The following is a 26275-nucleotide window of genomic DNA, read 5'->3' as shown; positions in this document are numbered from 1 at the left end:
TCTGATTTATAATATGAACGAAATGTAACGCTATTAAGTGAAGCTAGCGCCAGAGTGTCGCTGTGGTAAACAAATATAGTGAATTTTAAAAAAGAATGCATTTATTCTACTGTGGTTTATGCGCTATCGACGAAGTAGATTTAATTCAATCCAATACGTTTAAATGAAATGGAAAAAAAAATTGCGTGTAATTTAATATTCCGTGCAAGGAAGTCATGTGGTGTACACATCAGATTTTTATTCTACAAATGACAAATATTAGCGTTTAAGTTATTAGTTCACGAGCTCTCCAGTACCTTTTAACAATGTCCTCATACTGATAAAGTGCAATAGAATTATTTAAATGCTCAAAAATCACAGGCTGATTTTAGTCACACAAAATACCACTCTGGGGAATCCACCGCTCCAATTCTGTAGAGGTGGTCTAGCAAGATGTCATGTCCGATCAGACGTCTAAATAGAGCTGCTGCTGTCTTTCTTGGAAAATTGGGAGTGAAAGTTTTCTATTCCCCCCAGAATCCTCCATCTCTTATCCATATCAGGATTTAATTTATAGAAAAAACTATTTTTAAAAGGATATTTGGTTAATAAATGAATTTTATTACTAGTAATTAACTACTTTGGATCTGCTCACTTTAGAAAACACTAAGCCAGCGCAAAGGGGAAGTTATAGCTGTTTTTCAAGTTAATACTGATGTCGTGTAATACTTTATTTATTTTTATAAATTACGTATATTTCCCATAACTATGCAAACAGGTGTTTTCATTAGATGGGTTTTACCGGGTTTAAGAAATGTAATGCGCGTTTGATGAAGAAATTGTGAACGCACCAAGCAGATAACTATTGAGCTTTTAGACTGAACTTGGTATAAAATCATAATTCTTAATTACTTTTAACCCTGATTGACACACAAATGATATTAACGTATTCGAATGATTTTTGAAAAAATCATTTCAACGCTTTTATTAAATAATTATCAACAAAATTTCAGCATACGGGCCTGAAAGTTTTATAGCCCATTATGCCATTTGTAGGTGCGTAAATGTCACGTTAACACAATTGTACGAATGCTTGATGGATATCTCCCAATGGATATCTCCTCTGATACCAACTACTATAACTGCTTGTAACACACTTTGAGAATTAATAGTTAAACTAAGCTGACTATAAACAGTTTTGAATAGTTTGTAAAATTAATTAATGTTTCATTATTAATCATCCATATTGCCAATTTTTTAAACCTTTTTATATTGCCCAATCAGAAAGATAGATGTTAAAAAAGGACAAATTGCACGCTATTACTTTCAGATTTGTAATATATTTTCGAAATAATTAATATGTATTTAATTATTATTATAAATTACCTAACAATAATAACATGTTAATCACCTTAAATGATTTTACCAATCTATATATATATAAAGAAGAACGTCTGCGTGTTTGTTTGTTCGCAACTAACTCAGTCACTATTATAGATATCGTCACCAAACTCTCTACAAGATCGACATTCACTTTTTTTTCACCCTCATTTTTCCGAGTAGCAACAGTCTCGCACGCTGGAGATAAAAATCTGCTTCGAAATTTCCAGAAGTGTTGCCACTGCTCGCTTTCAAATCGTAGAGTTTGTTAATCAAACATTTGTATGTTTTACAAAATATGAAATAAAAGTAACATTGCCAAACATTAAACATATTATTATTATATAAGGTCATATTCTGACATTGAAGAAAGCACGTGAATAATAAAAAAATTCTAAGTTTTACAATGAAATAAAAATAGCATTGCCAAACATTAAATACATTATTATAAAATTAGTGGGAACCCATTTTGATTGTTCCCATCTTCGTACGACTTTAATCAGCCAAGATATCAACTAAAAACTCTGAAAACACTAGTTTTCGCAGTCATTTTCTCGAGTGGCAACAGTCTGGCTCGTTGGAGATAAAAATGCTTTATTTCAGAAAATGTTGCCACTTCTCGTAGAGTTTGTTAATTAAAGATTTGTAAGTTTTACAAAATCTTTATATATAAGGAAGAATTCCTGTTTGTGTGTTGCTTTATTGATTTTTGGTTAATTATGATCAATTTTTTGGCCAATTTTAATCGACTAAAATTGAATAAAAAAAAATCTGAAATGTTTCAGATTTTAAATTACGTCCAAAGGAGCGTTTTTTAACATTTTGTGTGTTACCTTTCTTTATTAAATATCATGTTCCTCGCACTTAAACCATACGATCCAGTGCAACAGCAATATCGCAAAATAGTTTTAAAACGAGCATATCTTTAGAATTTCCGATACAGAGATTCACGCGCTGGAGATAAAAATGTTTTTTCTGCACAACGTTGCCATTGCTCGCTTTGAAATCCTTGAGTTTGTTAATCAAAAATTCGTCAAAGTTTTAAAAAATAGGAAATCGATTATAAAACAAACTTCAAATTTCAAATTTGGTCTTCCACATGCTCATATTCGTTGGAGGATTACGTTATTCAAAATTCGATGACTCTATGTACCGTTATTTTATGATAATGTGAGAAATATACATACATTTATGCAGATTTTTCATTATTTAATTTCTTCAAATATAATGCAGGACTCTAACATTTTGTGGCAACAGTTTGAAAAGTGAACCGACATTTATGAGTCCGACGCAAAATGCCAAAACGAAACTAATAGTCCTTCGGGATTCAAATCCCTTTGGACTAATAAGTGAAATAATGGATGGAAGTCGATTTTTCACGACCATTTGATTAGAAAGACGAAAATCATTAAAAACTGCGTGCCATTGTTGCTGATATAATGAGAAAGAATTAGTTTATTTTTCTAAAAAAAATTTTATGTGGGTTCCATATCGCCTCAGACTGAAATATGTATCATTATGAATCGTATTTCTTGCATCGTTATTAGAGACAGAATACAGCGGTTTCGTTCTCTCTGTTGTTAGATACATTACTCTCAATCTAGTTTAACTGGCATCAGGTACTTCCGCTAGTAGTGTAATATTTAGTAATAATGAATGTTACATATGCAACATTTATAACTACCAAATGAATAATTTCAGAAGCTTTAATACTTTTAACGCATTCCTTACAAATAAATTAATTTAAGTTATCGTTTATGATCAGTATATTTTTCAAACACTTCACAAAACTATTAATTACAAGTAATTATGTATTTCCGACTTTTATACCAATTCTGATTGGTGTGATAATGTAGGAACAATTTTGGCGAATCTAAGTTTCCTTAGAAAATGGGTTCAGCCAATAACATATGGTGCGCTGATCTTTATATCTGCCTATCCTCAGCCCTTAACCTGCAGTTATCGATTTTTCTGAAAAACTACATCAATAATACCTGGTAGTAGAAGGTACACAGTCCAGTAGAGCTTCCCAAAGAGTGACTTATATTTGCTTTAAATAATATATAAATCAACCATTATTATTCAAAGCAGCGGTGAAATCATGCAAGCTAAATAATTTATCAATCTGTCCACCAACAGACTGGCACACTATTTTTTTAACATACATTGTCATCAAATATTTTAAAGCAGGGGAATAAATTTATCTGGGTTATAATATGCTGAATAGAAATTAAATATTTGGTAATGCATAAAGCAATATGCAATAAGCGGTAAAGATCAAAATATCACATCAAGAGTTTCATAAAAAAACAAAGATAAATATTAAATTTTTCTGATTTTCAAAACTAGTGAATGAAAGTTAAAGCAACTTACATTCGGTCTCAGCTTCACAGCAATTTGATAAAAGTGTTCAGCATCTGCGTTTTTCCCTGCTTGCCTAAGTAACAAAATTATACATCACAATTCAATAACAAGTAACTACAAATTTTCTACTTGCAGTAAAAGTATCTATTTTAATTTATTTATCACTTATTATAACTCAATTAGTAAACGATACTGTAATGCTTGACGAACATATTTCTAGAAAATATTTCTTCCATTAAATTCTAAATCGAAGGAGGAGTTTTTAAAAATTATTTATGCTAGACAAGAAAACAATTGTGCCAACTGATTCCAAAAATATTTCTAAAAATTATGAATTATTTATTTAGTTTATTAGTTTGATAATTAATAAATAAGTTTATTAAAATTAGTTAATTAAGAAATGAATTGTTTTGTAGTAAAAGCAGATATAACGCGTTTCCTTTATAGCATCTCTTACAAGCTTAAATTATGTAGCTTTGTTTTTATTTCATTATTCAGAAGTTAATATTGTCTGATGAATTTTACATTCCTTCAGAGTGTATGCATTTTTAAAAATTTCTAATATCAACAGATATTATGAATAAATATTTGAATGAAGTTTGCGCTGACAGCATTTTGTTATCGACTTAATAAAAATATATTTTATTGAAAATTTATAAATAGCCATACGTATTTCAACTAATTCAGCTAAAGAAAAATGCCAAGCTAAACTTACTTACCTTTAGTAAATTAAGAAATCATTATTTTATAGAAATACTTTTATTTTAATAAATCACATGTTGAAACTTTAAACGCTAGATGATTATTTTGATATTATGCATTATAAATTAAATATAAAAAATTGCGTTGATCCATTATTTGGAATAGAAATGTTCTATTAGTCGAAATAGAAATGCCAATAATGCATTTTAGTATCAAAAAACAGTAATTTATTTTAATGAATACATAACCGTTAAATACCTTTTCCAAAAATTTTATTTTAAGTCTTGTATACTGTCTGAAGAAAATTCAGTTTAAAATACAGTCAAACATTTATTTATTTAACGAATTTTTTATTTTATAAATTCCTCTATTTAGCAATGTTTTTCGCGAGATTCTGCCTGAGGTTTGAATTACCTTGCATAAAAAAGTCTAAATAGTACTTATATAGTGTGTAGATAATCCAAAAATGAGTATAAGGCATTTCTTCCGCTTTCTTAGCAGGCCTTCGTGGTGTAGTGGTCAGCACGCTCGGTGTATTCGAGAGGTCCATGGTTCGAGTCCCGGCGAAGGCGTTGCTCATTTTTCATCTCTCCTGCTTCAAAATATCCTAATGTCTCCACAGTGGCGCCCGAAATTCTCCACCACCAAGATTTGGCAATTGGGTCCCCTAATCCTCAGTCGCCCTTTAAAAGGGGACGTACATAAGGTATTTCTTCAGTCTTCTTAGCATGCCTTCCAGGTATAGTGGGCAGCACGCTCGTTGCGTATTCGAGAGGTCCGTGGTTCGATCCCCGGCAAGGGCATTGCTCAGTTTTCGAGTCTCCTTCTTTGAAATAACCTAATATCTCTACAGAGTGTACTGCGTTAAATATAATTAATGTCTCTACAGAGTGTACTACGTTAAATATAATTAATGTCTCTACAGAGTGTACTGCGTTAAATATAAGGCCACTCTTCATTTAAAAGTTTTTGAATGGGTGATTTTTAGAGATTTTCTCTCTATATTAAAATTAGTTATAATTTGCTGTGACAGGGCAGCTGTGGTCCTAGCAAAGCAGGTGGTTTGTAATATGTTGTGACATTCCACTCTACAGTGAGGGATGAAGAGGGGAGAGGAAGATTTTTCGAATGAGAAAGCAATTAACTATACTATCGTTTAAAATTACCCAACCAATCCAGTTAGCAACAGCAGCATATTATTTTTATTTCTGATTTTCGTGGCTTATACTGTAAATTCTTTTTAAAATTACCTGTGTTTTGAACGATAAAAATGTCGAAACGGAAGTGTCTAACAATTAAAGAAAGAATGCTGATCATCGACAAAGTGGACAAATGTGTAAAGGAGAAAGATATTGCGATAAATTTCGGCATTTTGCAAAATAGTTTATCGACATGCCTGAAAAATCGGGACAAAGTTTCAACAAGCTTTGATTCCACCGATCCCCAAATGTAAGCTATAAGAAAACGTGAGTTTTTGAAGACATTGATGAAGCAACGTTAAAATGACTGCGCACAATGAGAGAAAAATACGTACCGTCTCATCGCTATTGATATAAGTAAAAGCTACGGAATTTGCCAAAACCTTAGGCCAAATTGAATTTCATGCAAGCAGTGGGTGACTGAAGCAATCAAAAACAAATGCATGAAGTAGCTGCAAAAATATTAAGTTGATTGCGATAAATGTTTCGGAGGCAAGCGCAACAAATTTAAAGTTACTGTACTGCTACGTGTCAAAATGGAACAAAATGAAAACATTACACCTATAAGATATTTCTCCCGCCTTCTTAGCGTGCCTTTGTGGTGTAGTGATCTGCACGCTCGGCGTCTATTCAAGAGGTCCGTGGTTCAATACCCGGTGAGAGCGTTGTTCATTTTTAAAGTCTTCTGCTTCTAAAATATCCTAATGTCTCTGCAGTGGCTCCCGAACTAAAACGGGTGATGGATGACGATTCTCCATCACCAGGATTTAGCGATTGGGTCCTCTAATCCCCAGTCGGCCTTCAAAAGGGAAAGTATATAAGGTATTTCTCCCGTCTTCTTAGCGTGCCTTCGTGTTGTAGTGGCCTGCACGCTCGTTGTGTATTCGAGAGGTCCGTGGTTCGATTCCCGGCGAGGGTATTGCTCATTTTTCAAGTCTCCTGCTTCCAAAAATTCCTAATGTCTCTAAATTGCAACAAAAATTGCTAAATAGAGGAATTTATAAAATAAAAAATTCGTTAAATAAATAAATGTTTGACTGTGTTTTAAACTGAATTTTCTTCAGACAGTATACAAGACTTAAAATAAAATTTTTGGAAAAGGTATTTAACGGTTATGTATTCATTAAAATAAATTACTGTTTTTTGCTACTAAAATGCATTATTGGCATTTCTATTTCGACTAATAGAACATTTCTATTCCAAATAATGGATCAACGCAATTACGCTTACAGAAAAGAGTAAAAATTAAGAGTGTTTTAGGAATATTAAATTACTGTAAGTAGATTACGATTTAATTAAGAAATCGTAAATGACCTCAGACATTTTTTAAAAGAGGCTATTAAATACATGTCTGTACGGAGGCGAATAATTGCTCTGGTAATAGACAATTGCAGTGCTCACCCTCAAAATATTAAAGACAATAAAAAAACTTCAAACACCACTGGGAAACTGCAATTTATGGATCAAGGAGTGATAAAAGGTGTTTAAAAGCATTATTAGAAAAGCATTTTAGAGAAGGCCGTAGAGGGAACTACAAGTAATTTTAGCCTTTATGGTATAATAAGTTTACTTTACTGTGTATCTGAACCTGCAAAAGTATGGAACTATGATACCACTGAAACAACTGTTCACAGTTGCTCCATCACTAAGACTGATATCAGTCTTGTCAAAAGAATAATGAACATTTGCAAAATTTAAAGCAGTTATATTACATAAAATTTAAATCATGACGTCATACGTAATAAGCCGAAGTGTCAAAAGTTTTTGTTTCCTGGTTTGGCAACAAAAAAGTTATTTACAAATTGGATGTTGCCTGGAAAGAATGAATTGTATTTATACTGAAATATTTTTATACAGTTTCTTTTCAGATGTAGATAGAACATAAAAGTTTTGCTTTGGCCGCAGCCCGCTAGTATATATTAATACGCGAGTTTATGTAAATTTAGCATACGGGTAATTTTAGTTTACCTGAGTGTATTAGCAGCATTGAATATAATTTCGTATTCATCTGGAGCAAGTTCAGCGGCCCTCAAGTATATTTGCGCAGCTTCCAGATGGCGTTCGTTCTCCGTGAGAAACTGACCTGTAAGAAAACCAGACATTAGTGGGCTTTTACGGGAGAAGATAAACAAAAGAAACAGCACATTTATCCTTAGTGACAGACTTAATTGCTCTCTTTATCAAGTAAAGTATTTCCTTTCCTTCTAAGGATGAAAGAGGATTTGGAAACGAAATTCTTGTCTTCCTCAGTCTTTAACCAGTGTTTCTAATGGCAGAATATTTTCTACCAAACTAGAGAATTCTTTACCTTTTCATAGTGACAATTTTTTTAAAATTTTGCATGTATTAAACAGCTATTATTAACATACTGCACTTAAAATAGTTACCAGTAACTGTTTTGATTTGATTAAAACATAGAAATTTCATGAGCGATTTTCTCTCATTTAATTAAGAAATAATTCGTATGCAGAAATCTAAACTCCTGAAATTAATTTACTTTTTGAAGTCTTCATCCGTCTAGACAGAAACGAGACAGAGTTTACTTTCGCAAGCTAGTTTTGTAGTTCTTGTTTCTTGTATTAAGAATGAATTGGGATCAAATATTGAATCACACTATTTAATCATGCGGAGAACAAACGCGATTTATTGAAATTTCGTGGAATTTATCGCAAATGGAAACTATGCATTGCTGATTTACACAATTCTACTTTCATTTACATTTATTACATGGATGTAGACATACAAAACCTGTTTGATGTAATACTGAAATAACGAAAATTTCTTTCAATATAAGTATGTAATAAGAAGTTTTGCTGGAAGTAATTTCATATAATGCAAATAATTCGAAGTTCTATTACTATATTATGCAGGGTAAAGTAATGAAATATCCGATCCTTAAAGAATGTTGTAGAGAATTTTTAAATTCCTAGCACTTTATAGATAAATGAAAAAAAAGAGTTGTAATTAACGGTAATGTATCCAATCAGTTGCTATTTTGGTACGTTATATTATCGGGACTGGATTCAGAAATGTATGAACGTATGACATATGTATGACATGTGCATATTTGTGCATATGTATACGAACACATACATTCGTACTTATATTTATACATGCATATATACGTACATTTCTGAACCCGGTCCTGACAACAGAACAGTACCGCTAGTTTTACTAGATTAGTGAATGAAAAGTTTCTCGCAAACTGGAATGCTAAATAATAGATTACCAATGATTTTTGAAAATAAAAGTTTTGATATAAGATATGCTTCCTAATTCTTAAATTTCAAACTTTTCATAACTCTTAACGTTGTTAGCAAGAGATGTAATTAATTTAAAAGTCAAACAACAAAACTCAGTGTTATATTTGCAAATTTGCAAATTTGCAAATATTTTCAATTGCAATAAAATGCATTAATATATTTGCAATAAAATGCATTAATATATTCGCAATAAAATGCTGGTTTTTGTTTGACTTCTAAATTAATAATTGTTCGGCGCGTCATTTTATCTTAAGTTCAAAAGATGCTTTATAACTTTCCTTTCTCGACAAACAATTTTTTGGTATTATGGACTTCTTTCTTTTAGTTTGAAATTCAACATATTAACGCAAATTATATGAGACTGCAAATAATTAAACTTTCAGAAACCTTCTTTTTCATTGGCGGGCACTTAGCCGACTTAGGCTTGGCCGCTACTAAAGCAGAAACTGCTGGCCCCTTTATTGTTGAAGCAAACTAACAGTTGGGCCTCCGTTACTTCCAATGTAGGGACGAACAATTACGCCATGCCGCCTCCGGGACTCAAACCCGGGCCCTCTGGCATCTCAGTAGGCTCCCCTAATTATTACATCGTCTCGTAGCACTTACAAAAATATTTTTCCCAGTGGCGCGCACTTGTCTATAACGGCATTGGCCACTATTAAGGCCAGAAGTGATGGGCATTTTATTACGGAGGCACTTCATAGGCGGCCACCATTAGCTCATATGAAGTGGAAGACAATTTTACATTCATGCCTTCTCCGGGATTTGAACCCGGGGCCTTTGGCATCGCAGTCAGGCTCCCCTAACCAGTATATCATTTGGATAAACTTTGAAAAATATAATTTTGAAGGAAACTAAAATGCAGTTTACTGAATTTTTTAAGGTTAAGTTATTCTGCTGAAACCAGAAAAAGCTAAGGGGCTTGTGGGAATAAGGACGTATAATTTTAAAATCAATGCATAAATGGTACAGAGGGGTTAGCACATCTATAGATTCACTTCATCTATAGAGTTACCACCGATGGAAAGGCTGACAGAACAACCAAAATGCCAGATCCCAGATGAGTACTGCACACCTGATATCCAAGAGGAAACCAATACTTTGCCACTGAATCATATGTGGCGCCTTATACAGTAGGAAACGCATGATAAATTAGACCTCAAACCCTTTGCTACTTGAAAACTGCTAATATATCAGGTATTTTATATTGATTTATTAGATAATATCAAAACGCATTAAGACTATCCGCAAAAGGGGAAGAATAATTTCATGGAGGAAATTCGAAAACTAGCTCACATTTACGTTTACATGTAAGGAAGACAAAAATACCATGCAGTCAGTCGTTCATGAGGTTTTGAGCTTGGATCGAATTATTAATGATTTGAGATTGAATGGAATTATCAGTGGTCAGAGGTCTTATCCTCTTGGGTGTCTGTGGGCTTTAATATAGTGAAATTCAAAATATATTTGAGCAAAATACATTGGATTTAAAAGACAGCTATAAAAATTATGCCTGCTGTACAGATTGGTCAAGTGGTTATAATTAGTATAACTGTCCAAAGTCTGATTAGTGGTTATAATTATCACTAATAATAACGCTAAGTGTAATTATTTATGCTAATTACATACTTCTGAACAAAAATAATTACTGCTGCACATGTATTTGAGCATAGAACGTGCAAATAAGGAAATCAAAAAAAAAAAAAAAAAAAAAGAGAAAACATGTTTAAGATATATGTAAAGTAGTAAGTTTGAAAACTGGTCAGATGTTGACTATGTTTGAACAATTTCGTTTGGATGAAGATTATGAGTGACGAATGACTCGAAGATTCGGTGCTAATGAAACACTGTTGTATATTTCTAGAGAACTAAATATTCTCCAAAGCATGATTTCAAAAACAGTATGTAATCGCTTTTTAAGCATAGGAACAGTTAGTGTATTTCTTGTTAAAAGTTGTCCAAGGGCAAGGGACAACTACTCGGCATCTGAAGACAACTACTCGGCATTGCTAACACTAATAACTACAAGACAACAAAAACTGCAAGCCGGGTGGCTTGGGAACTCTCCGCAGCCAGTATTCCCAATAAAAAAGACCTACTGCTTACTGAACGCTTTCATAACCACGCTGTTTGTACAAGATGATTACTGTTTTCTGAGTCTTTCAGAAGAGAACATTTAAGATGGTATCATCTCCTCTGTCACTGAATATACTTGTCGGGGTTTCGCTAAGTTCAAATACCCAATTATTCTTTCCTGAAGTTTTGTTATCTTTCCTGAACTCCTCAACTTCCCCTCGGCAGGATGATAATTTAAAGTTAAGTGAGCATTTAAATGGATGAATCTTAGAGTTTATTCAGAGCGTGTTTTCGTTAGCCGGCGTACATTTTGTTTCTGATCTTGGTGTTACGCGGAGTTGCTGACATGCCTTTTGGCTATTTGAATAATTATCACCCCTGTTAGGCTGTGGAGTCAACCTAGTTAGCCGTAACTTAAAAGTGCTAGTCCAGCACTACTCTTTTTTAGACTTGACTTGATTTGTGTAATCCCCCTTAAGTCCACCGCAAGTTGTACGTGTTATTGTAAAGCGCGAAGTACATTCCCGTCCTGTTCATAGTTGAAAATAATAAAGGGTTATTTTCACCTTCTTCTGTTATTATTTCACGCCTGTGAGAGACGTCGTCAGGTTCATTAGTAGGATCTAGATTAGTTTATGTGGCAAAGAGAGTTAGATCCTATATACTAAGATGATTCAGCCGGTGTAGAATTTTTAGATGAATCCAGGTTCAGTTTAAATAGCGATTCTGGCTACACTTTCATATGAAGATTTCATAACCTTCATGCAACCTTCCATCGCTTTCACTCAAATCAAAATTAGCAAAGCACTTATTAATTAACATGGATTATTATCGATAGATTTTTTTGAATAAGGTACAGGGATTAGACCTTTATATTATTCTTATAGAATAACCCAATCACCATTATATTTTTCAGAAAACTTCCGGTCAAAATATGTAATGAAAAATCAGCCAGTATCCACCCAGCAGTTTAATTTTTTGGTTTATGTCGTGCCTCTCATTATTTTTTTTTTCGAATATCTGATAGACTCACAGTACCATATTGTTTGATTACTAGAAGACTGCGCCAAATCGCATGTAATTTCAACATACATCAGAAGTTATTGGAGCTAAGTTGGGAAGAAAAATGTTTTACCTTATCCTGTGCATAGCCCACAGCTTGCTCTAAAAGACCTGAGTTACGTCTCCAGTGGAATTACCAGCTTTCTCATACCGGATCAATAATGAAAATTATACGTCCTGGATACCAATATGTTTAATTTTCGCAATCATCGGCTTTTGGTTTTGGTGCATAAGAACAGCCTAAGGTATGCTCCTTAAACCGACAGAACTTCTTCAGCAACCTAATATGACTTAGAATTTTTATCACTAGAAGAGGGGAGAACTATAAAACATTTATAGAAAGTAATTTGAATGACAAACTCACCATAGTGCTGATAAACACTGGAATCATTCGGTGCAATTTCTTTCGCCTTTAAGAACCATTTCTCAGCCTCACTCGTACGTCCCTAAAAAAAGAAAGAAAAAAAAAAAAAAAAAAAAAAAAGAATTAGGATTCGATTTCAATATATTGATTAATGAATCAAAGCTAAATTAATTATAATTTCGCTCACAGTTATACACAAATTGTGAATATACTTATGTAACTTACAAATGAACGGAAATACTGTACTCTATGAATATAATTCTAGTAAATAATTTTCATTTTCACTAGTATCGCTCTTATATATAAGTAGGCATCATTATAATTAATTGCAATATAATTACATATTTCTGCCGATCGCTCATTTCTAATTAAAATTACTCTTAAATGGAATGCTATCTTGATCAGCAGAATAAAAAATTTATGATCAAGAGAAAAGTAAGTATATTATAAATAGCAGTCCTTTTATAATTTTCAACCGGTCGCGAGAAATTTCTAGCACTTTCTGCTTCTAGAGATTTCTGAAAAGCAATAAGAGTATGGAATTACGGTTACAGCTAACATAGTGGTCAATTGCATGTATTCAGTTTCAGTACAAATTACCGAGACAACCATTTATTTACTCAAAGTTAAATGCACGTGCTCCTGTATTCTTACTTTTCCGGCATAGCTTTCAGTTAAACTTCGCCTAGCGCTGTATTGCACGAGGAAATACAACAATTTAAATTACAATTCTACTAAAATTACCTATCTAAATACAAAATTCGTAATAATATTTTTGATCAAAAGAAAAGTAAATATATTATAAATAGTGGTAGTTTATCCTTGGGTATGTTTGTAAAAAATAAACTCTTGGTTGTTGTAAGTGGCAGTATATCGGAAAGAAAAAGCAGTTGGAGACCATTAACAAAAGGCATACTCACCCATTTTGACAGAAGCTTGGCATACGTAAGATGCGCTGGTATGTGATCTGCTTTAGCGCGTAAGGCCTGCTGATACCACCTCTCGGCATCTTCAAATTTATTCAACTTAAAAAATGCCTCTCCTGGAATGAATTATCAACGTGCAACAGTTTCAGAATATTTTCACGTTGATTTCTCGTATAAGAAACTGTGTAGACTACAGCAAGTTTTTAACACGGCATAAAAAATTTAAACTTTTAAATTAGTCATCACATATACGTAATTAGTTTCAATATTGTACACTCAAACTGTTTTTGTGCTATGGATAGGGATCGCATAAGAAAACGCATAAAAAAATCGCACAAAACTTCACGAGTAGCTATAAAATATAGTTTTCGCAACACAATTAAAAATTATTTTTTTGTGCAGTGAATAGGGACCGCATAAAAAATGTTTCACGTAAAAATAACTAGGACTGCTTTTTTAAACGAAATCGAGACACGAGGCTCGGCAGCTGCAGTGAAACTCCAGTTATCCGAACTCCGACTATCCGAATCGCTGATTATCCGAATCGCTTTCAGAATTTAAGAAAAAAATTTTAACGGAACCTCAGTGTTGGACAATCAATGATTTCAGATATTAAAAGGAGCAAACCTACACTTTTAAACTTCGTGTCACTGCTTGAAAACGAAGATGGAAGTTCTTCGAAAAAGTCACTGAAGGCCACAACACACAAAAATTTAGAAGATGTAGTTTTCAATTGGTTTTTGCAGCAACGTTCTATGGGAAACCCAATATCGAGTACAATTCTTTGTGAAAAAGCTAAGATCTTAGCTCAGAAGCTTGGTTGTGCATCCTTTAAAGCATGTAACGGCTGGCTAAGAAATTTTAAATGCGGACACGGTGCCCGTCAAACAGCTTACTTTGACCGAGGTGTTCAGCAAGCAATGACTTTCAAGCACTTGTAAGTACTAAGCTGTATAACATGTACGTAAAAGTGTCGCCTTTTCATTTTAATTAATACCCCTTTTTCTTTTTAAATAGTTTTTTCTCCTATTTTCAATAAACAGTATGACCAGTAATTAATTAAAGTGTACATAGATTCTTTCTTCGGAAAAAATCAATTATCCGAATTTTTGATTATCCGAATAGGGTCCGGTCACAACTGATTCGGATAATTGGAGTTCTACTGTACTTGGAACCTTTTAGAATCTGATTTACAAAATACATTTTTAACATTAACGAACATTTTTAAATATTTTATTTACATATGTATTTATTTTACACATACAAAACTTTTCAAAATGTATAACCATTATTCTTCGTAGTTTCTGACAATACTCGAACTTTCTTGTACTCAACTTCTTCAAAATCGCTTTCCTCCACTTGAAGATACTACTCGCACTCGAAGATACTACCTCGCACTCTCTAACTGAAGAGTTGACATTCTTCAGTTACCGTGTAGTCGGTGATCAGTTTTTGCGACGACTATTGTTCACTAGACGCTTGTATATGTCTTGGTAGCCTGATATACAAGATTGAAGCTCGTTTTGGAATTTTGAAGTTCTTTCAAAATTGGCATCGATTGCAAGAAAATGGCATTCTAATTTATGGCATAGTTGGAGTCCTGCAGAGATTTTATCTTCTGTCATATAATCGTATAATTATGTTCCAATTTGATTGAAATTTTCGTATGCCGCAGAAAAAAAAAATCGCACAAATAAAACATTGCACAAAAAAAAAAGAAAAAAAATACCGCACAAAAACAGGCTTGAGTGTACTTAAAATCATATTCACACAAAAACATTAATTGCGTTTTGGTCTAAGCAAGCAGCTTTCAGTTTAAAATTTCTCTTTTTTAATGATACTCATTCAGCTATATTTACGCAAGTAATGTAATTTAATAGGTAAGTAATTACTCTAGTGTCTACTACAAGCATACATTAGCATAAAAATAAGATATACAAATCTGGAAATGAAATATCCCACTCACCCATCATATTATACAAAGACTGCGGTTGATAATGATCTGGCATTTTCTGCACAGCTTCTTGATAAACTTGAATGGCTTCCTAGACAACAAAATACAGGAACATCAAAATAAGTGTTTTAAAATTAACTTTATAATTAAAAAAAGTAAATTCAAATTTTCCATAGCAACCACATTTCCGATAAAAATAGGTTAAATTGAAAACTGTTTTAATATTTCAGAATATCTGTTAATCATATTCTCTAAAATTAAAAAAACGCAAAATGAGGATAGCAGTTATTTATCGCATATTAATAAAAATTACTGTCTTTAACTACTTTTATTTTAGAATCTTCAGAGTATATGATAACTTATGAAGTATTTTCTCTCTCCTTTACAGCATTCCTTCGTGGTGTAGCGGTAGCACACTCGGCGCGAATGTCCAGGTTTGAGTTCCGGCGAGGGCATTGCACATTCTTCAGTTTTCTTGCTCCAAAATATTTTAATGACCGGATGATAATTCGTCACTACCCGGATTTATCGATTGGGTCCCTAATTCCCAGTCGCCCTTTAAAAAGGGCAGTAGATTAAAAAGGGGCAGTTTTAAGCACAGGCCCCCAGCCTATCTAGCAGGCGAAACCTGCCATGTGGCTATGAAGGGACAGGCCAAGCCAAAAAGCATATATATATATAAAAAAAAAAAAAACGTGAAGCAGATACATACATTCCAAACACTCTAAGTTCGTAACAGTATATAAATTTGTCGTTTCTATTTCTGTGTTTTTTCCTAAGTTTAAAATCTTTATAAGTTTTACTTTCAATTTGTTATTATTATTCAAATCTTCTTTACATTATCAAAATTTATCTTAAATTTATAAGTTACTTCAATTATTTCTGTTTTCAGTATGATTTTCTGCTTTGTTATATCTCGATACCAATATTCTTCTTATTCTCATTCACAGTTTGCATAATATCTCTTGCAAATTTTCTAAACAATTTAAAGTTGCTAAATAAATTCTCAAACTTCGCAAATTTATATTTTCTTCTCCAGTCAGGCAACAGTCCTCGACGAAATGCTTTGAATCGCCGAATTTATTACAAAATTTACATATATCATATTATATATATATACAATACATAAGATATTATATATATGCACAGTACATAAGGTATTTTCTCCCTCCCTTCCAGTATGCCTTCGTGGTGTAATGGTAGCACACTCGGCGCGTATTCGAGAGGTCCAAGTTCGAGTACCGGCGAGGGCATTGCTCCTTCTTCATTTCTCCTGCTTCAAAATAACCTAATGATTCTAGAACTTTTGCATTATTTTGCAGTTAAAATTGAAGTATATCCGATATTTCAATAATAATTATGAATAATAATTTTGAATCTTTTAAAATTTTCATTTCCGAAGGAAAGAAACGTTTAGATACGCCAAAAATTTTAATAAAAATTAACACCGGATTTAAAACTTTAACTACTAATGAAATTAAGCGAATCATACGGCACTGAAACCGGTAATTTAAAAATGCGAAACAATTTTCTTAATTATTTCAACCCCAAATGGTTTAACTCGTTCATTTTAAATACTTAGACGCATCAGTTTTTTTTAATCAAAAACTACACAAGTAATTCTTTTATACATGAGACTGGAATTACTGCGAGGGATATTGTTATTAATGTCGCTAGATAAACAGTTTAATATTAATACTAAGATACAGTAAGATAGTATACTAATATTAATATTAAGGTCTTTTAACTATTTTTCATTGGAGAAATATTTCACTCGTACATAATATCTAAAAACGTGCTTCGAATTTAGACAACTCTTTTTGTTTGCGAGTTAGAAGGAACTTGATCACAATCTGAAGATAAATTAAAATTCCTTTCTATTTTCTTTCGCTGTGAATGGCGCCATACACGAATTAAGATTATTAATAATAAAAGATTTGGCTCCAAAAGAGACAAGACAATTTTTAAAGAAACAGTGAAAGAAAAGAATTTCGATAACCTTATTACCATAGTATACTTTTATGTTAACAAAATATACTTACTAACAAAGTATAGATTGTTATAATAGATAAATACATTACGCTAGCTAGCGACACATTTCATGTTGATTTACCGCAATTAAAGGTGAATAAATTATCTTAGAAACTGAACCGTGTTCGGATATGTCAAACAAAGAGATTAGTAATTGGTTTTCGTGTAATAAATATTATGAATGAAATTCTATATATTTTATTTTAAGCAGCCAAATTAAATAATAAATAACTGAAATTGCACAGTATCCTTGAGAATTTTGGATTTTGTCGCTGCAGTTTTTAATAAAAATGCTCTGAATTTCAAAAAAAAAAAAAAAAATTAGATTAGTATCTTAAATTTTAACTTTACTTAATTTAACTCATCAGAGGCTTTTCTGAAAAGACAAAATCTGTTTAAACGCCATTTTTGAGCACTTCTTTTGGCCAAATCACTTTCGAACTGTTGCCACCAAATGTTATCGTGATGCATTATTAAAAAAAATATAATAATTAATCTGTACGTATGTGTGTATGTATGTTCTTCGTAATGTAGAAGAAAGACATGGACACCTTGAAGCCCGAATTTTGAATGTCGAATTTGTTTTTGATTTATTTTATAATTGGTCATAATATTTTGCACAAATTAAATGAATTCTTGTTTACAAAAGTCAATTGAAAGCGAGGACTGGCAACATTCTTCGAAATAAAAAGATTTTTATCTCTAGCGGGCAAGAATGTTGCCATTAGACAAAATGTCCGATACTTATTCTTTAATTTTAATCATCAAATTCCGCTATTTGAAAGAAATATGTGGCCACTGCCGAAAATGACATATTTATATTTTTCACTCCGTAGCGTGTTACCTCACAGTAAGATAGTTCACTTCCTCGTTTAAGCTGGAAGGTTACTGAGTAACAAACGAAGTGATTTAAAATCAATAAACATAATTCTTAAGAACATTTTTTCTACTTTCTAATATGAATGATTTAAATTAAAAATGCATTCAAATCATGAGATATCTAATCATAAATATAGAAATATTTTATGAAATTACACTATTTGGACTAGCATTAAATATCTTTTTTTAATGATCCTTATTTTAGACGGTTGGTAATGCGAACGACTAGTTTTTAAAGAAATAATATGTAATTCTAATGTATTTATAACGTAAGAGCATTGTAATGCATGCGTAATTGCAAAGTAACTGTAATGTATGTGTAATTATAAAGTAACTGTATGTGTAGTTGAAACCACGTAACATGGGATTATAATGTTACCTGTGCTGTAAACCATCCTGCATACCCTGGTCATCAGCATAATCACTATGCTTAAATATGGCATACGTCTGTTGTATAGCGTATATTGTACTGTATGTGTATTCCTAATATGTTTATAAGATAAGAGCTGAGTGTGTACTGTGCAAAACCATGTCATCAGCATATTCACAAGGCATAAATAAGCCATTTGCACATTGTAATGTGCATATATATATCTGTGGACACCTGTGGCACATTATGTACAACAATGTCATCTGCACTGTAAACTCGAAAAGTCCTTTGTACTATGTTCTACACTTTTGGACCGCTCTAGATAATGGTGGACGTGGTGCTGTACTGATTGACCATTATGGTAAACGGACAGTGCCCACGTCCTCCGTCGCTTATCCTGATACACTCTCACAAGTTTTCATTCAATCAGTGAATAATGATTGGTTTAAACAAAGTTTATAAAGAGTTTGCTAAAAAAAAAAAAAAAAAAATTCCCTCACCTTATATGATCCATCGTCAGCATATAGTCTGCCTAGGTTAAACAGAGCTGAGATCTTTGTCGTTTCATGCATTTTCGGGTCCTTCAAACCACTACTATCAAGTTCCGCACAATGGCGATATACCTAATAATCAAGAAAATAAATATTTAACTCACGGCAAATCAGAAAAAGAGAGGAAAAAATTAAATTATTGTTCTTTTGATTCATAAAGTATCATCAGATCAGATATTATTTTTATAAATAATTAAATAAACTTAATTTTATATTAATTATGACAATGAATTACTGAAAAAATATTTTTCTTTACAATGTTGCGTAAGCAACAGGTTTAAAACTTAACGTACTAACCTCTGCAGCTTCTTCTTTTCTTCCCAGAATGCCTAGCACTAAGCCTAAATTCAGATGAGCCACTAAAAAAGAAAGAAATAAAACATTACGGAATTCTGGATTTCTCTCTTACTACATTATGAAAATTCGTACCTTTTAATTCATAGACTATTACACTTTTCCTTAAAACAGGTGAACAAATTTTTGAACATTCCGGAAAAGGGGGGAAAATAATTTATTAATCATAACGTAAAAGTATATGAGAGATCAATCCATTCAGAAAAAGAAATTATATTAAAATTTCCTACATTAATAATTATTAGCACATAACATGCATACAATACACTTTGAACAAAAAAGGTCATCAAAAGTCAAAAAGATCACCTTGAACAAGAAAGTTTTTTTTTTCTTTTGTTCAAAGTGTATGTAATATTATATATTATGTACACCTTGAACAAAATAAGGAACAGTTCTATATCTCTTGTTCTACTTAGCCGAGTGACGACATTTAATTTGCGCTTTTCATGTTTCGAAAGCGAGACGTTGGAAATATATTAGATTTATATATAACATTGTTCTAACATAGGTATTGTGATACAAAATCGAGCATTTTCTGAAATTACACACCTGTTTTTCCAATATTTCGATTCTGCGACTGAAATTACGCAAAGTTTTATAAATATGGCTAGACTAGTTTTTAAAAACTTAACTCTCAAAATTTTAGCTTCTGAATGTTTATTGAATACGGTATATATTTCTTAGTATCTCATTTTTTTATTAAAATTACTTGATTCCTTCCCTCCCAAGTCGAAATTTAGGTTTAGTGAAAATAAATTTAGCAAATATTTCTTAATTTTTTTTAATATTTTTTTTTTTTTTTTTTTGTAAATTTTCTAAATTTTTCGAAAAACATTTTCTGTTATAACCTATAAAATTTCTACCATCTTCTAAAAGTAGATGTATTTATAAGAATACATGTAAAAAAAACAGAGATTTGTATTCAAAATTTCCAAAGACGTACATGAGTGTATATATTGGTGCGTATTGAAATTTGGCATATTTGTCATAAGTGATAATAGCGCCAAATGTGCTTTACGCACCTTGTTAAAATTATTTGAAAGAATGAACGATGCACCTTTTTTTTTTTTTCGTTCGTACTCAGTGAAAGAAGGTAAAGGAAAATAGGTTGCTACAAATTATGGATTTCACCAATTATTCTTGGTTCAAATTGAAAAAAAGCGCGCCAAGATAAATGTTTAAATTTCTCATTACGTTTCTCACCAAATTTTACAAAATTAATATTTGGGCATAATTTGACTCACAGAATCATATATGTGGGGAACAAGTTATGCCATTTCAAAAAAAGTCGAACTTTGTATCAAATACTTATGCCATAATGATGTTATATATAAATACAAGATGAATCCTAAGTCTCGCTTTCGAGACACGAAAAACGCAAGTTAGTCGGCCCAGTAGAATGGGAAATGTAGAATTGTCTTTTTTTAGTATGTGTGCAATAAGATGTACCAGAAGCTTAAACATTGTAAGGCAAAATGAAATTGTGCATGCGATGAATTCTTTAACATTAATAGCTTTTTTCTTCCAGCCATCCGAGTTTATTTCATGCAGTTTTATTTAGTGTCCCTTATCCAAAATGTGAGACACAACGGGACAATAGGAAGCTTCTCGTGTCTTCTCTTTATTTACTATTATATCCCTTTCGTTGCTATTACTTTACTCAGACTATCCAAACGACAGAATAGTTTCTTGCAGACTTGTTTAGTGATGTTTCTACTCCTGGGAAACAGTAAGGTAGTGGAAATTTTCTATCCTTCTTTTACTTACTTTTATACTTTTTTATGCTCTTTAATCCCTTACACACAAAATCTGCAGACTCAAAGACCAGCTTCAGACGGAAATTGCAATACTTTTTACTGGACAACCTTTGCGTTTTTTCCAGTTTACTAACAGACGTATACCAGATTAAAATAAAAAATTGAAAGCTTTCAGATTAACGTTTTGTCTGTTATCTTTATTTATTAAATATCATGTTCTTTGCACTTAAGCCACATAAAATTCAGTTCAACAGAAATATCACAAAATATTTAAAAACAGCATATGTTTAGAATTTCCGATACACAGTCTCGCGCGCTAGAGACAAGACACTTTTTTCTTCATACAGTGTTGCAATTGTATGCTTTGAAATCGTTGAGTTTGTTAATCAAAAATTTTTTAAAGTTTTACAAAATTTGAAACAGATAATAAAATCAATTCGAAATTCAAAATTCGGACTTCCAAGTGCCCATGTTTGATTAGAGGACTACGTTATTCAAAACTGGATGCCTCTAAGTACCGTTATTTTTCACAGTGCGAGAAAAATTCATGCATTCATGCAAATTTCTCATTATTTAGTTTCTTTAAATATGGCGATAGTATTTGGTGGCAATAGTTTGAAAAATGAACCAACGCAGAAAGTGAAACGACGCAAAATGTCGATTTGAGTCTAATAGACCTTTGGGTGTAAGGTCGCTTTGGGCTATTGAAAAAAATTTAATATTTTTAAAAATCTCAGAGTTTCAGATTTTAAAATACGCTCAAAGGGCAGTTTTTTTAACATTTTGTGTGTTACCTTTATTTATTAAATATCATGTTCTTCGCACTTAAACTATAAAATTCAGTTCAAGAACAAGATTGCAAAATAATTTTAAAATGAGCCTATCTTTAGAATTGCCGATACACAGTCGCGCGCTGGAGATAAAAAAAAAAATTTTTTTTTTTCCTTGTACATCGCCGCATTGCTTCCTTTGATATCCTTGAGTTTGTTAATAAAAAAATGTTTACAAAATATGAAATCGATAATAAAACAAATTCCAAATTTCACATTTTGGCTTCCACATGCCCATATTCGCAGGAGAATTACGTTATTCAAAATTTGACGGCTCTAGGTACCGTTGTCTTATCACAATGAGAGATTAAGTAATGAACAATCTGCATTTATGCAGATTATTCATTACTTAATTTCTTTAAATATAATACAGGGCGATAATATTGGGTGGCAACAGTTTGAAAAGTGAAACAACGCTTGTCGTGAATCAATGGAAAATGCCAAAACGAAATTAATAGTTCTTCTGGGCAAATTGCCCCTTTGGACTACAAACAGCGGCTGCGAATTTTACGATTGGCACTTTGGTACAAATTGAATTGTATAATCGAAATATTGAAAAAAATCAGCCTGTCATGTCAAAAAAAAGTCCGGTTTTGTTGCGAAATATACATATTACAGCAACGCTATGGATAAATCTAATATATATCTTAACTCGAGCTTTCGAGGTATGAAAATTGAAAGTTGAATTTCCCACATAGACCGACTAGAAAGAGAGATATACGAGTAGAACAGTCCCACTTTTTTTCCTGTTTTTAAACTCGGTGTACATACATTGTTTGTGTATCTGTATAAATATACACATACACATATACATACTAAACTAAACTCAGCGGCTAGTGCCACCTATCTAACTACCTATCCTAAAGAACCATCACCAATCCATTCGAGCTTTTTCCAAGCCATTTGTAAAATCAATACCGTTATCTTCCCCGCAATTTCTTTTTCAGTCTTAGGAAATAATCGGCATAATAAAGAAATATGAAATAATTTCTTAACGGCAAAAGACGTTGTCATAAAGAAGGTGCTATAACCGAAAACATCTCGGGCGTTTCCCAGGCAACATATCTCCGAAATATATACTTATATTTTTGGACAAAAAACATATGGCATGGTTTTATGGTAAATGCTTCAATGCATTATGGTGGATAAAGAGTCATAATCTCAGACTGCAACAAATAAACGTTGCTTGCAAAATAAATCTTCGGTACAATAAATTAATACATTTATTAGAAAAATAGGTTAGAAAAGAATAGAATTAAAAGACATGAATTATAGTAGCCAAAATTTAGAAACCTAGCTGCATACGAAAAAGATTGTAAGGTATATTTTAATTTTATAACATTTACTATTTTCATTTCAATGTGCTTTTCCTGTCGATTTTTGTTTCCACTTACAACTGCCTACCAGAATGAGTTTTTAGAATCGCGTTGAATACAAATAAGTTAGAAGAAGTATTTAAGGAATGTTCAACTTACTTCGTGAGAGAGAGAGCTAGTAATACTGAGTAACGCATGTTTGCCTTCGTGCTAAATCTCTCTTGAAACTGTTGTGCTCGGCAGTATATTAACGTGCCTTTTGATATTTACCGGCTAGTTTAAATTAAGGGCCAACTACGTTAGATACTAGTGTTACCTTCGGCTAAGTCTCTTTTAGTTAGTTAGTTTCTTATTTCGTATTCTGAGTTTAAGCCCGAGTGGAGACTTTGTTGTAAGCCCGAGAAACGGGCCAACTGTTCATCTTATTTTCACTAAAATAAAGGGTAGTTACCACTTCCTGAGTCTCTGTCTTTAGTTATTTGAAATCAGCGATAAGTCGCTTAGCAGTTCACTAGATTCCTTGACATGTACTTTAGCCAAAATGTGTGAGGAACCCTACTAGATAACTAAAATAATTATCCAGTAAGAAAATAAGAGGCTTAAGAAAGAGGAATTTAAAATCGTATGAGTGCAACATACAAATTGAAGTATTTCAAACGTGTATCATAAATGTTTTGCACATAATTTTCCAAATTTTTTTTGTCCGCTTTAATCAGAAGTTCTGTCCCTATTGCATAAATTAGTAAATACTAATTGAACATCTCTAAGTTCCTTAAACTCTTTCCTTTCGAAGCAGTATAAGTTTACAATATTAGTGTTCTAAATGAAAACTTTTATAGAACAATAAATAGCGCATGACGATGGAAAGCAAGGTTAACAGAATCATTTATAATATATTACTAAAATGTGAATTAGGTGAAAAATAAGTAAAATGCACGCACTTAATTTATGAAATAGTAATTTACTAATCCAGTACTATGTCATACTTAATTGGTTAATTAAATAAGCCAAAGAAGCGAAAGAGACGAGCCAGAATAAACTACTGCTATTTTGTAGGATTGGCCAACTTGACTGCTTTCGTGAACTTTCTGACTGGAACGGACTCGCTTAGGCTGACTGCTTTATTGACTAAGCTAAGGATGAGATGACATCATAGGGAATCGTTTAATTTCCTGTGGTAAAAGAGCTAGAACATCTGAATAAGATAAAAAAATGTCTTTGTGGAATACTTTAAAAGAGAGACTCACTTATATTTACATGAGTTCAAGCCGAAATTGAAGAAGGTTTGGTTTGGTTTATTTGATTACGACATAGCACCCGAGGGTTAACTGGTTTAGGAAAGACTTTCTAAGGGAAACTGGTTCTTATACACGTTACACGTGGGGAAATCTACGAAAACGCCCGTGCAGCCAACTCGTTCGCTGGCATTCGAGCCTCAGATCGAGTTACAAGTGTTCAGTGACTTTACCGATCGGCGTACCGAAATTGAAGAAAAACTAATTTAACTGTTCAAGTTAACCCATTCAAGTTAACCCCCAGACGGTATAGTGGTTAGGGAAGACCGAAGGGCCCGAGTTCGAATCCCGGAAGCATGGACGTAATTGTCTGTTCCTCCATAGGAGGCAAAGGTGGCCCACCTGTTAGTTCCCTCCATAATAAAGAGACCACCGCATATGGCCTTAGGGGTGGCCGATGTCGTCATAGGCAAGTGCCCGCCATTGGAAAAAAAAAAAAGTTAACCCATTCAAATGTTTGGAACTGAACAAGGAAAACGAACACTGCTTATTGGTTTTAGCCATCTAAGAGATTTCGCGAAGAACATTCTAAATGAAACTGGCTCGTTTTCAGTTGCACATAGACTGACTGTTTGATTAATTGGTGATAGCAAAGCATGGGTGGTTATTTGCCTTTATAAAAACGTCATCTTGAAGAAATCTTTAGAAAAAACTAACAGCCACTTAGGTTACACATAGAGAAAACAACGAAACTTTTATGAAGACCATTGATCAGCTGCCAGGAATAGATTAAGTTCTTGTGTGCTTTGTCATATTCCAATAACATATCTGCCTCGAAAAAATGCTTTCATGGAGAGCTTCCTCAAGGAAACTGATTCGTATTCTCGTTAAAAGGAAAAACTAACGACGAAGCAGCCAGCCCGTTTTCCTGGGATTGAATCCAGGTCGAACTTTCAGTATTCATCGATCTTAACCATTCGGCTACTGGTGGAGTTACCACCAGGAAGAGAAACCCGCAAAATGCCAGCGTTTCGAGGAATCCCTACTTGATCTTTAGTGTCCCAGAAAATGCGAATTCAAGTAATATGAGCTGAGATTTAAGAGTAAATAACTAAGACATCAAGAAAGTCCAGTTCAAGAAAGACTCGTATGAAACAGAAAACGAAATAAGACGTCTCTAGTTGTTTGAATTAATTCCAACCTTTTTCACCAAGTTTGAAGCAAATAAAAAAATGAACATAGAAGAATCATTTCCGGAAACATTTTAAATTATGAACATGTTCCATTAAATTAAGGTTAACTGAAAACAACGAATGCAACGCAGAATATGCATGCGAAACGAATTTTAGACGACAATCCAGCAAACAAAATTCGATATACGTAGATGAAATTATAGAACAAATATTTATTAGTTTAACGTTATCAGTACTGGAAGGAAATATACTAGAAACTTATAGCAAAATATATTCAACCCAATTTTCAAAACAGGAGAAAGTCATAAACTTTTATTTCACTGATTTTCAAAAGATTTATGCACAGAAGGACCCCATTTCATTTCAAATAAAGAAACTGCATACCTTTAGCACTTTAATGATTTCCCTTCAGTTTTTCAACATTACTCTGATAAAGATATTCAAAAGAACTAAGTTTTAACTCTTGGGTAATAAAATGAAACTTAGAAAT

The 26275-nt window shown here is 32.6% G+C and overlaps 1 protein-coding gene across 2 annotated transcripts in view; it reads right to left on the bottom strand.

Annotated features, from left to right (window-relative positions):
• The window catches only part of Tmtc2 (Transmembrane O-mannosyltransferase targeting cadherins 2), a 635056-nt gene that overhangs the window by 11069 nt on the left and 597712 nt on the right, over nucleotides 1-26275 (bottom strand). For both annotated transcript variants that reach the window (XM_085817680.1, XM_085817679.1), the window contains 7 exons: nucleotides 19398-19459; nucleotides 19050-19172; nucleotides 15282-15360; nucleotides 13310-13431; nucleotides 12390-12471; nucleotides 7593-7707; nucleotides 3733-3796 (listed from right to left, as the gene is read on the bottom strand). In XM_085817680.1, the coding sequence (XP_085673806.1) occupies nucleotides 3733-3796; nucleotides 7593-7707; nucleotides 12390-12471; nucleotides 13310-13431; nucleotides 15282-15360; nucleotides 19050-19172; nucleotides 19398-19459 (647 nt within the window). The remainder of the gene's footprint in view (nucleotides 1-3732; nucleotides 3797-7592; nucleotides 7708-12389; nucleotides 12472-13309; nucleotides 13432-15281; nucleotides 15361-19049; nucleotides 19173-19397; nucleotides 19460-26275) is intronic.

This window comes from Stegodyphus dumicola, chromosome 5 (assembly GCF_044657685.1).
Source record: "Stegodyphus dumicola isolate Sdum_Otavi_A_Nest chromosome 5, ASM4465768v1".
In the NCBI taxonomy this organism is placed as follows: domain Eukaryota; kingdom Metazoa; phylum Arthropoda; class Arachnida; order Araneae; family Eresidae; genus Stegodyphus; species Stegodyphus dumicola.
This window is presented reverse-complemented; position numbering and strand designations above follow the sequence as displayed.